Source organism: Neopelma chrysocephalum, unplaced genomic scaffold (genome assembly GCF_003984885.1).
Source record: "Neopelma chrysocephalum unplaced genomic scaffold, ASM398488v2 Primary Assembly neopelma1_64, whole genome shotgun sequence".
Lineage (NCBI taxonomy): Eukaryota > Metazoa > Chordata > Aves > Passeriformes > Pipridae > Neopelma > Neopelma chrysocephalum.
Window position 1 is genome coordinate 3,266,674 of NW_020897721.1, and position 12,472 is coordinate 3,279,145.

At 57.6% G+C, this 12,472-nt stretch overlaps 2 protein-coding genes across 2 annotated transcripts in view; one reads left to right on the forward strand and one right to left on the reverse strand.

The window, feature by feature from the left end:
- Window positions 1–6,783: 6,783 nt before the first annotated feature.
- LURAP1 (leucine rich adaptor protein 1) overlaps window positions 6,784–12,472 on the reverse strand; it is an 11,327-nt gene continuing 5,638 nt past the window's right edge. Inside the window, exons 2-3 of the mRNA XM_027683027.1 lie at window positions 9,480–9,590; window positions 6,784–9,398 (exon numbers count right to left, since the gene is read on the reverse strand). Coding sequence (XP_027538828.1) covers window positions 8,709–9,398; window positions 9,480–9,590 — 801 coding nt within the window. The 3' untranslated portion in view covers window positions 6,784–8,708. The remainder of the gene's footprint in view (window positions 9,399–9,479; window positions 9,591–12,472) is intronic.
- POMGNT1 (protein O-linked mannose N-acetylglucosaminyltransferase 1 (beta 1,2-)) overlaps window positions 11,893–12,472 on the forward strand; it is a 21,286-nt gene continuing 20,706 nt past the window's right edge. The window contains exon 1 of the mRNA XM_027683143.1: window positions 11,893–12,188. The gene's annotated coding sequence lies outside the window, so the exon portion shown is untranslated. The remainder of the gene's footprint in view (window positions 12,189–12,472) is intronic.

Sequence of the window (12,472 nt, forward strand, 5' to 3'; positions counted from 1 at the left end):
CGGCAGAGAAATGGGGGTATCTGTGTTTCTGGGGACAGGTACAGGACACAGCAGGGAGCTGGGGGCTGCAGAAAGACACAGAAAGGTCAGTAGGGGCCAAATCCAGACCTGTACTTTGGTGACCTGCCTGGGTCATCACTCCTCTCCTTAGTTTTGCAGCTCCAGCTCACAGCCCATTTCAGCAGGTGTGTCATTCCTTGGTCCCAGTGCCTCTTCCTGATGAAGATCCCTTTGCTCTCTGCATCTTTCCTGAACTTAAAAAAAAGTTCCTAGTGATGGCCCGCAGACCTGACCCTGAGAAAAGGCAATAGTCCAGACTTCTGCCTCTGCACTCAGGGAGGCAAGCCCTGCCTTTCCGGGCACACCATGAATAGCAGGGGCTAGAACAGCAATTTTCCCCTTCTGAAAGTGGTTGAGGAAAATGGATGCAGTTTCAACCTCCTGCTCCAATGGCTTTAATGAGAGCCATTACCAGCAGTCCCACGCTGGGGCTTTGTCGGCTTTGCAGGATATTACCACAAACCTCCCCCCAGTAATTAACCATTTCCAATCAGACACAGTGTTGCTGCCACCACCATTTTCCTCCATTATTTTGGCCCTGGGTTTGTAGTGTGGCTGCTCTGGCACCTGCCAGCCATCTCCTGTGGGGCTGTGAAGGGGAGCCAGGCAGCGATGCCCCGGCAGCACATGAGGATGCTGATCCCATAACTGTCGGCCCTTGGGAATGGAGCTTCAGCACCAGAGCTGGCTGTGGGCTGGGGAAACTGGGAAGGTCCGGATTTCCAGGGGACAGGAGGTTGTATGGGGAGGGGCTGGTTTTCTTGTTCCCCTGCCCTTTCAACATCTGGGGGCTGGAGATCAGGGTTATCCAGGTGCCTCTGGCCACTGCTCGGGAGGGACAGTGAGACCACGTGTCTCACACTGGCGCTGCTCTCAGAGGCACTGGTCCCTGCCAAGGGGACATGCCACTCACTGGGCACAACAGGTCCCCCCTCCCGGCTGCAGGAAACAGCCCCGATGACTTATCTGCACTGTAGACACATCCACTGCTGGAAATAAGGTGGAGGCTTCCCTGAGGATGGAGGCAGCCACCTCCACTCCAGCCGGGCTCTTGCTCCTTTCCTGTGACACCTCGGGTTCCATGTGACAGGGTTTGACCCTGAGGAGATACTTCTGCACCAACCAGCAACCCGCACCCAGGGCCAGCGTGGCTGACACCCACCCGAGGCTATCGTCCTCCGAGCAGGAGCAGAAGGAAGGAGCCAAGCTCCCTCCTGTGGCCACCTGCACCGGGGTCCACCAGACTGCTCAATTCTGGGAAGGGGCTGCTGAGGAAGTGCCCTCAGCCCACTCCCCTCAGCCTCTTGGAGCCAGCACCTGTCTTTTGAAGCCCCTCTTTTGCAGGGATGCAAGGAGGGATCCTGGTGCTGTGTCCATGTCCCAGACCGACCGAGCCCTGGGTAACGTTACAGCAGCGTGCACGGCGAGGGGAACCACCAACCATCTCCCTGAGCCAAGGGGTCACACCTGGTCAATGCCAGGAACCAGGCTGGCACCAGAGCTCCACGTGACCCCCTGGCTGTAGCTGCTTTTGTAACTGACCCCGCTGGAACCTGCCACATGCCAGGGGAAAGCTGCAGAGACGCCAGTTTCCCACACCACCTTCCTTCACATCCCCCCATCCCTGCCTCTTTGCCATCATCACCATCATCTGGCACCTGCCTTCCCCCTGCTCAGTCCCCAAACATGTCACCAGACACAGCACTAGTGCTGAGCTCTGAGGATGACTGTGAGCCTGTCAGAAAGTCCCAACGCTGTGGAGCCATTTCGCCTCTGGACACAGGAGGCAGAGCGTGGCTTTTGGCTGAAAGCAACCCCTGTCCCTCCAAGTGTTTTTCTGTCCAGCCATCCACCCATGCAGCTGGCTGCATTTTGGAGGACATCTCCAGTACCCTCAGAGGATCTCTGAAGCAGGGTGGCAGGACAGGACCAGGCAGATGAGTGAAGCTGTGAGGATGGGGAAGGGAGAGCTCCACGTTTTTCACTGTGGGCCAGTGCAAATGGTACAGCACCCTGATCTGCTCTTCCTGCCCAGCAGGACCCCCTCTCCAGGCTGGGCTGCTCCCCTCAGCCCTCTCCTTGTCCCCCACAGCCTCCGAGCAGGGTATGAAAGTCTGGTCATCCAACAGCAAGGGCCCAGGGAGAAGGTCCATGGGAAGACATGCTGGGGGCTGCTTTGTCCAGGGGAGGTTTTTGGGGATGCTGAGGGGGGAGGGGGTCTGATGAGTGTGCCAGGCTGTCCGTCTGCTCCAGTCCCTGCACCTCCTCAGTGCAGGAGGTTGCTCTTTAATTCCCTCTTTCCTCCCCTAAGCGCCTTAGGGAGCAGGGGCGAGAGATGCTGGTGCTTTTTATAGCAGCCATAATCCTCGCTGCTCACACTGCCTGCACCCTCCTGCCCCGAGACCCGGGGCTGAGCCTCCAAAACGGGGGTTGCTGCCCAAAAACCGCCTCGAACCCCTTCAGTTCCCAGCATCACCTCTCTCCCAGCTCAGAGATTCCAGCTGGGGCTGGCCCTGGACTCAAGACCCCTTTGAAGAAGGCATTGGATGGCCACATGCTGCACTCCCCTCCCAGTCTAAGCACTCTGATGAGGAGGGACAGGCAGACAGACGTAGAGACGCATGGATGAGCACCAGAGCAACTGCCTGGCCTCCCTTCTCTCCTCCAAAACTTGTGGAGCTGGAATCAACCCCATGGCACAGACACAAGAAAGTCCTGAGGAGCAAGAGGAGCTGGGGGTGCTGGGGGTTTCTTTCCTTTCTAATGCCCCCCCATCTTTACCAATGGGAAACTGAGGCAGAGAGGGAGCAGGGAAGGGGCTTCTGGCCCTCCAGCTCAGGAGAAGAGCCCTTCGCAGGGCAGCCGATGAGCTTTAAAGGCTGATGAAGCTCCACACTTGGATGTAACCCCCAAGACATGAGCTTCAGCATTTAATCGGGGTCATTTTGGTGCTGGGGTGGCTGGTTTCCCTTACTCAGCCTGTGCCCACAAAGCCAAGGGTGGCATTTGGGCCATCCAGGCTTCATCCCTGGGGAAGAAGGGGACAGAGGAAAAGGGATGTGAAATGGGGCACTAGGAGGTTTAGTGGGGCAGGAGCAAGTCTTGAGAGAGGCATATTTCCCTTCCTGTCCCTGTCCTCGTGGTCAGTGCTGTCCCTCCACCCAGCCCCAGCCCAGGACCACAGCCATCAAGGGGGGACAGTGAGTGCTGCAGCTGCTTTGTTTCCATTGCCATTTCTCTCTCCAGCAGCCGAGCTTTTACTTCTCTCCAGCCAAAAGTCCCCCTTTCTCTTCACGCTGCCAGGAGGAACCCAACACATCTCTTAACATTTTACTGTTTCTCTTTTACTGCCCATTGCTGGGTGGATTAAATTTTCTCTGCCCATCCACCTCAGACCAGAGGGTCTTGCAGGAGAGGGCAGCCTGGCAAATCCTGCCTAAAACCATTCCAACCTTGCCCACACCACTTTGCCCTCCTGCAGGTTTGGCCCCTGTCTCCCACAGCCACTGTGCAACACATTTGTTGTAATTTTCCCTTTAAACACCCCACAGGGAAAAAAAAAACAACCCGGGGGGCTTCTTCTAGGTCAGGCTGAGCTAAGACAGGGAAAGAAGATTAATTTCTCAGATGAGCAATTCATATTTTTCTTCTGGTCCCCACAGAGTGCAGAGCTGGTGGCAGGAGCACACACATCTCTTGGGCCCACACAGCTTTTGGTGTCACTCCTGGACGTCCCCAGGTCCAATTCCTATGTGGGAGGTGTAGGGGCACTCTTGCCAAGCAATGGGTTGTGTAAGTGGGAAGAAGGCACCACATGGGAGATGCTGATGGGCCAGGGTGGGTGCCCAGCACCCAGGGAGGAGGAAGGGGAGAGCTGTGCCACCACTCCCTCCTGGCACCCTGGCTGGGCTGGAAGCAGAGTGCAGGCAGGGAATGAAGCCCTGAGCCTGTCCTTGTCACCCACCCATGCCCACACACCCGTGAGGCCCTGAGCAGTCACGACTGTTTTTCACTCCCAAGGAGTGCCAGGAAGCTCTAAAGCCAGAGGATTAGTCTCCAAAGCAAAGGCCTGGCCTGCTGCCAGCCCCCAGAGGGGAACAAACAGCTTGGAAAGGCACTTCCCTAAGGCTCAGCTCGTTCCTGGCTCAACCTCTGACTTTCTACCCTTGTTTGCCAGCCTCACAGTCACTCAGCTGTGGATACCAAGAATCTCAGGGAAGGGTTTCCACAGGTGGGGAGGAGGCAGGAGGTTTCCAGGAGACCCCCACCTGGTGCCTGAGCTGCCCTGGGCAGTCAGAGTATCCCCTGTGAGGTTCAGCAGAAGGCAGGCACTGGGGGGATGTCTCTCCCTTCTCCTCTTTGCACAGAATTTTGAGGAAGTTCCCACCTGTGGAGACCTGTGATCCTGGGGCTGTGGGAAGGAAAAGCTGGACACCATCTGGAAACTCAGGACATAGGAATCTTACACTGGGCTGACTTAACCCAGCACTAGGGGGTTCCAGGCAGGCACAGAATGGGGAGTGGGCTGGGCTAGGGGTGCTGGCAGGAGGAGAGCTGGGTGATGGGGACAGCTGGGTGCCGTGTCCCAAAGGACTGGGACTGAATGTTGTCCTGGAGGTGCCTTTGGCATCATGAGAATCTCCCTAGGGATCTGGGGATCAACACTTCTCCGCAACCAGCACCAACACTTCAGCCTTGGCCAGGAGACCATCCCCACTGCCAAAACAGGGCAGGCTGAGAGCAGGACTTGAGGGCAATACCAGCCCTTCCCAACCCATTTGTTGGCCTCTCCTGCCCCACGCTGTCTGCAATGGGTCAGGCAGCACAAGCCCAGGGCTCTGCTCGCAGTGCTGCTCCCTGGCAAGGGTTACGGAGAACCGTGGGGTGCAGGGGACCTGGGCAGGGAACAGCACAAAGGTCAGCAGGGAGCATCCCTCTCCTGGTAAGAGGAGGGTAGAAGTGCTGGGACCCAGCCCCACAGGCTGTGCTGGCACCCACACATCCCCTGCAGCCATTCCCCACACCAGTGAGCCCACGGGGCCGTGTGGGGCCACAGGGCTGCCAGACCAAAGGCCACAGTGTTTGGCAGGGGGGCCAAGCACCCTCTGACCAACGAGGGTTGGTTTGACCACCCCCCTTCCGTCCGTGGGGACCCCGCTATTTTTCCCCTGGGAAAAGGTTATTTTCATGCCTCCTCCCCCCAGGAATTAACAGAAATCCCTTAGCTGGCTGCAGCACTCCGGGGACAGGCCCTTTCGGAGCTGAGCCGCACGCAGGGAGGGGAAAGCCCAGGGGACATTTTAATAACAAGCAAGGAGTGCTATTGAAGTGTTTTACTGCCTCGTTAAGGCAGTCTAATCTCTGTGTATATCTTGAAAAAAAATTGGCTTGCTGGTGTTTTTCTTGTAAAAGAGGTGGGTGTTTTCTGGCACGGCTGGGATCCTGCCTGCTTTATCTGCTTGTTTTCTTACCTGATACCGGCAATGAACAGCCCAAGAGCAGCCCAAGGGCAGCAGCAGGCAGGGTCAGGGCCAGGCAAATCAGGAGAAAGGCTGTGGATCCATGCTGTGGGCTGTTTCCAGCCCATGGGTGCTCTGCACCCCGTTGCTGCACCCTCCTTTCAGCAAGATGCAGGTCCCTGGGGTGTTCCACCAGAATGGGATTGGGACATGTTGGCTCAGCATGCACCTGGGCAAAGCCCGGAGGTGGGTGACCCCTTATCCAGGCAGCCCAGAGGCAGAGCAAGGGATGGCAGGAAAACCATGAGGTCCCATCCACCCCTCCAGCTTCAAGGGCTGGGATTTGGGGGATACACAGATTTTGGGACGATGGGGACCTTGAGCTGATGTAAGCCAGACTGAAGAGTCCATGCCCAGGGAAGTCCCAGCAACAGTTCCTCTGAGGTGATACAGAGCTGTCCGACTGCTGAGGTCTAGATTTGGAAGAGGAATGGGCTGGGCACTTTATTTCTAAGGTTTTCTTCATTATTCTATTTTTTACCTCAAGCCCAGCAGAAAATTGGGAAATCCTGCTGAGTTCTGCTGGCTCCAGCAGCCAATTCCCCATTTGCAAAAGCTCACAGCGTCAAAGCCGTGAGCCGGAAGGGATGCTGAGGCTGGGATGGCAGGCCCGGATAATCCGATTGCGTTTGCTTTGGAAAAGCTGATGTTTGCATGAGCACCGGCTCTTGGGGTTTTAAAGTGATCCACCCAGGAGCAAATCCCAGCGGCCTGATATCAGAGCTGTGCTGCTCCCACCCCAGCTGGGCTGGAGAGAAGTCTCTGCTCTACACCCAGATCCACGCTGCACTTCCTGGGGGCAGGAAGCCACAGGAGCCAAGGCTGCCACTGCAGAACACAGGGAAGCAAACAGAGACTCCAGCTCATAGGGCTGGCAAACACCTAAATAGATCTTCCTTGGAAATCTGGGGCAGGAGGGGTGAAGCTGCTGTTTGTAGCTGGACATGTAGTTCAGCTGAGATCAAAACAGTCTCACCAGCAGATGTGTGCTGGTACCCAGCTGCTTCAGGAAGCATGACTTTTATGTGTCACCACGCTGATGTGAGAAGGGAAGAATCCCCAGACACTTGCTCTGTGCCTGTTTCAGGACTGAGACTAAACCTGCCCTCCTGCAGGGCTGCCAGTGGCTCCAGGGTGTTCCAGCCCAGAGCCTCTCCCCTTCCTCTAGAAACACCCACAAGCTCAGCAACGCACTGACAGCGTGGCCTGGGAGAAACACTAACATTTATTAAGCCAGATATTTTTTTGTTGAGAATGATTTTAACAGCGCTGGAGGACTTACCCCGTCTCCCCCAGGGGCCCTCAGCTGATGCATTGCATGCAGGGTTAGAAGGAAAGCAGGGGACAGCCAGCCTTGGGGGACATGGTGGCTCAGTGTCAGCAGCAGAGCTACCCAGGGAGCTCGCAGGCAACAGCAAGCCAAGCACAGCTGCTCCAGGGCAGGCAGACGGGTGCTTGCACAGGGCAATCCAGTCCCAGTTTGCTGGAATTCCCCCAAGTCCTCAGCAGGTGCCATCTCAGGGAATTCTGGATGTTGTCCTGCTCTCCATGTCCATCAGGGAAGTTCCATCTGCAGGGGAAGGGAGGGTGCTCGGGGGTCTCAGCACAGAGGGCAGTTTCCACTGAAGGTGCTGCTTCAGAGACACCAATCTGAACCTGTTGTGCAGTCAAACACCTCCATAACCATGGCCAGCTCACATCTCGCATCTAGAAAGAGTCACAGCCAGGTCTGCCCTCTCTTAGTTTCCCACTGACATCATGAGGTGATGTCCACTCTCCTCTGATGACCACCCCAGCAAGGAAGGATCCAAGCTGCGATCCATGCAGGCAAGGGAACAACAGCACCGTGGTGAGAGCAAAACCATCACAGCCCTTTTCTGGGGACAGATGTACCCACAGGTTCTGAAGTCAGGACACTCCAGAAGAGTGGAAGAGCCCAGCTCCTCGAAGTGGGATGCTCAGGTCCTTCCCTACATTGTCTGGTGAAGGCAGCAGGTCCTGCCCAAGCTCTCACACAGCTCCAGCTGCAAGCCATGCTCTGCAAGCCAGCGAGGGGTGTGCTGGGAGGCGTGGTGGGTGGACAGCGAAAGGCACAGGCAGAAGCCAAGGCTAAAAAGACAGAGTTGATGTCTCTGGGGCAGGGCCACTGCAAATCTACGCCAGCCCAGGAGCCTCATGCTTCTGATTGCTGGTAGGAGGCAGAGACCTGGCAACATTCATCACACAGGTGGAGAAACCCGGCCTTCACCACCATCACAGTGCGTCAGGGGAAAGCAGGAGCCTTTCCGAGTCTGAGCCCTGCAGGCTCTGCCAGGCTGCCCGTATGCTGCCACATCCTGGGGAGTCTGCAGGACTGCTCCCAAGGTGGGAGAGTCTAGAAACAAACTGGGAGAGCTGGATCTCCATTTCCCACCCAATGCTTTGCCGTTCTCGTGTCATCACGCCGGGAAGTCTGCACCGTCATCCTTCCTTCACAGGGCACGGACAGAGACTGCCCAGCCCCACTTCAGATTGGCTTCACAGAGGTGTTTAAACCAGGCAGGGCTTCACCTGCAGGGAAGGGGTTTTAGCATCCACCAATTGCTAGGGCCAAATTCCAGGTCAACTCTGCCCTGGATGGATACTGGCCTTGAGGAAATGAGCAGATCCAACAGGGATGCCCTGCTGATGGTCCTGCCCCACACAGAGCATGCTGGTGCCACTGAGTTGTGGATGTGTGGGAGCATCTCCTGTCCTCTCTGTGTAGTTATTTTGAGGAAAGGGTCCTCAGTTTTTGCAGACAAGAGGCTGAGGATTAGAGGGAGAGGTCCCAGGAGTCCCACTGTCCCAGGTTTCCCCACCACCACCATCAAGGACAACAGAGGAGTGTCCAGCCACCTGCAAGCACCACCCCGGAGCAAAGGATTAAATTTACCAGGACCCACCTCATCCTGCCTCTCCTAGAAATTTGCTGCAGGGCAGGCACCCTGTTCCTTATGGCTGCATCACCAAACAGTGTTGGGGTGATCAGAGGAACACCACCAAGCCAGCCTGTCCCCCCCTCTCCTGCCACTCCAACTCTCCCAAACACAGACAAATCAAGCAGAATGGGCAGTTGGGAGAGCTGGACTGGGAAGGCAAAGCCACGGGCTATAAGAATGTCACATCATCCTGAGACTGGAGCCAGCGCCAGTGGGCATCATACTCCAGGTGCAGTTTGCTGTTGAGTTTGCAGTTCTCAAAGTCAGCCTCAGCCTTCCGAGCCTTCCCACCCAGATTCCCCTTCCCCAGCCTCTCTCCGGCCCCCGATGGTGATTTGGTGTCTCTGCCTGGTTCCAGGGAGGGGGGCTGCTGGCCCAAATACCCGTTGGCCACCTGGGGCTCCTTAGCAAACCGGTGATCCTGGGGCAACCCAGGAGGGGAGAGGTCCACGTGGGGCCACTCGTGCTCGGCTTTGCCCTTCTCTTGCTTCGCAAGACCCCTCTCGGGGTCGATCCTGACCCAATCCTGCTCCGCCCTGGCCAGGGCTCTGCCCGATGTGGACGCAGCAGCAGTTTCGGCAGCGTTTTGGGAATACTCATCCATGTCATCAGCCAAGGTGTCCAGGTAGCTGCCGACGGAGATGCTGTCCAGCCTGTCGTTGGGGTCCTGCAGGCTGTCCCAGCTGCCCCGCCGCGAGGCCTCCTGGCTCTCCACCAGGCTGTACTGGCTGCTGGCCAGGCTGCTGCAGCGGCTGGTCAGTGTGCTCCGCTCCTCCAGCAGCCACTTCACCGCCTCGATGCCCTCATTCACCACCACCAGCTGCTGCAGGATCTTCACGTCCACGGCTCGCAGGTAAGCCTGGAGGGGAGACAGAGAGCACGGGGGTTTTGAGGGGACCAAGGTGACCCCAGTGGCCAAGGGCCCCAAGTCCCAACCCACCCTGGCAGAGGTGTCACCGCAGCAGCCACAGGTCTCCTGAGCTGCTTGATGAAGAGCCCAGTATGGGAGAACACCCTGCAGGGAACCATCCCAGGGGACCCTGTCCAAGACCTGGGGATATGACCATCAGCAACCAGTGACTTATGGTTCCCACCAGCCACCAACCCCCTCAGGGAAATAAATCCAGGGCATTTATGTCACTATCTCCTATGGGAACAGGGAGTAAGCAAGGAACTGGAGGTACTGGGTGCAGATCTGATCTCAGGGCATCCCCCAAGCCCTGGGAGGCTGCTGTCAGGGCAAAAGGATCAAGCATGGATCAGGGCAAGGGTCTGGCTGGACCATCAGCACCTCCCCAGGCTGGTCCCTTCATGCTGGTACTTCTCTCCTTCCAGGGTCTGAACCAAGCCTGGTGACAAAGTTACATGGCAAGATTTGGAGACCCAAATCACTCCCAAAATGGGAGGATGAAGAGGACAGGCATTGCTGATCATAGCACTTGCCTCGCCGGCTCCTGCCCCTCCGAGCCTGGGGAAGCTCTTTGCAAACTTCATTTGCTGAAGAAACATCTGTTTTCCTAACGGAAAGCCCCGTGTGCCAAGACATTCCTGTCTGTATGATACTGGCCGCCAAAAGCCACTGGATTTCCCCTGCGCGGGACGCAAATATTTTGCCAGGAAAGGGAATAAGACGACCACAGGGGGGAAAGGGAGAAAAACCCATTGCAAGGCAGGTACAGGCAGCCTGGGAGCTGTGGATGCCCACGGACTCCTTCACAAACACATCCTGTCCCCAGCATCAGCAAGCTGAGACAGAAATCCAAGCCATCCCCTGGGATCATGTTTAAGCACAGTGCCTGGTCCCCAGCATCCGGTACCCTTGGAGTCACTCGCCCGCCCACGGGTGACCTGACAGTCTCTTGAGACCCCCATCTCCGGTCCCACAGCAAGAGAAGCAACAAAAGCATCCAAGGAAGGAGCCTGGGAAAACTCCAGCCAGGATTTCGGCATGTGACACCTCTCACTCCAGACGACACAAAAAGAGGGTCAAAGACTTGTAAAAGACCTGACACCAACGCCCCATCCCTCCCCCACGCCCCTCAAGCTGAATTCAAATAAAAAGTAGCAGCGATGTGCCCGGATTGGGGCAGGAGCCAGCTTCCAAGTGCAGAAATTTCCTTTCTAGGCAAGTTATTTAAAAAACTGCCTACAATGGACTTTTCTGCACGCACTGCTAAAGCATCTGGCCTTGGCAGGGAGACGACGTGGGAGGAGGAGGCTGGGAACCCCTGATGGGGGGGTTCCCCATCTTTCTCTGCCTCGTGCAGAACTGCAGCTGTCAGAGATGTCAGGGGAGCCACCCCAAAAGCAGAGGGTGGGATAACACTCCCAGCTTTCCATGCCGTTTGCTGGAAGGAGTTGGCCCCCAGCTTGCTGCTAGTTCAGGACAGCCTGACCCCCGCATTGCACTCCAAGAAACCCCCTCTCCAGCAAGCCAAGGTTATCGTGGGAGGAGACCTAGCACAGGCTGCTCTCTATACTCCTCCAGATGCACTGAAGGAGTTCACTGCACTGACCTCCCACCAAGGGCAGCTGTCCAGGGGATAGTCACACTCCTCCTCACACTCTCTCAGGGCAGATATGGTCCTGCTCCCCTCCTCAGCACTTAAGAAACCTGCAGGCACCTTCTCCCTTCAATACATATAGCCCTAGGGATAAATTATCCTCCTCACACCAGGAGGCAAGAGTGGGAATTTGCTGAATTCTCCTCCCACCGCCCACTTCCAGGCTAGCTTATCCTCTAAGCATTGTGTTTGCTGGTCTCCGCTGCTCAGGGGGAGAGGGGCGAATTTTGGTTCCTGTTCACTGGGATGGGGACATGAGGGGAACCCTGTGCTGGGTTTTGGCAGCTGGGTGCCATTCCCAAGCTGCTGACCTGAGTGTCAAGTGTCCCCACCTCTTCCCTGGCCGTTGAGATGAGCCAGGGCAGAGCAAGGAAAAGCCTTTCTGAGCTGAGGTGAATAATGCCCGGCCAAAGCCAGGCCTTGCTGGCCATGGGCTGAGCCTGCTTGCACCGGGGCAGGGCGGACACCACTCTGCCCTCCTCTTCCTCCTCCTCCTCTGAACAACCCAGGGCCCGAAGACCTTTCTCCTCCGGTCAGGGTGCAGCCTGGAAGGCAGCGCGGAGGGAGGATGAAAGCAGAGGGAGGATGAAAGCTCCTGCACCGATGGGAATATTGAATCAGGCGAAGTGGAGGGCGCAGGCTGGGTGGTGCCCCAGGCCCGCAGGGGGCATGCAGGGACGCGGGCGTATTTAGCCTGTTTCCCTATGGAAACGATGCTCATTCCCACCCGCTCGGCATGTTCATGCGTGGGAGAGTCCCTCCCCCCAGCTGCACTTGAACCCATTGCCCAATCTCGCCACGTTTCCCGGAGGCGCAGGCATCGCCCGTATTTGCTCCCTCCACGAGAGAGGGAGGCGAGGAAGGCACTCCCACGGTCCCCGGGAAAGGCTCCCACCGCAGCCCAGCCCTTTACGAGCCACCCAGAAGCCCCAGCAGGAACCGGACCCCGGGAAAGCTCCCAGCCATGCCTCTGCCTTGTCACCCAGGGGGTCACACCTGGGGGAGAGAAAACCCGCCACCATGCCCTTGGCGAAGGTCCCTGCCCTAAATCCCGACCCGGGACACCGCGGGAGCACAACCGGGGGGTGCGCGGGGTGAGGGGGCAGGACGGAGGTGGGCGGAGGTGTCCGCGAGAGCCCGGCGGGGGATGCTGCGTGAGCCGGAGGGCAGAGAAAGGCCGGGGAAGGGGTCTGAGCTGGGGGCTGTCAACCTGCAAAGAGCAAGGGCGGAGGGAGGGTTCCCCAAAACGCCGGCAGAGCGCAGCGCGCTATGAGGGGGCTGTCACCGGGATCGGCAAGCGGCTACCCGGGGTGGGGGCGATGCGGCGACCCCGGAGCGGGACGGCCAGTCCCCGGGGGGTGGCCCCGGT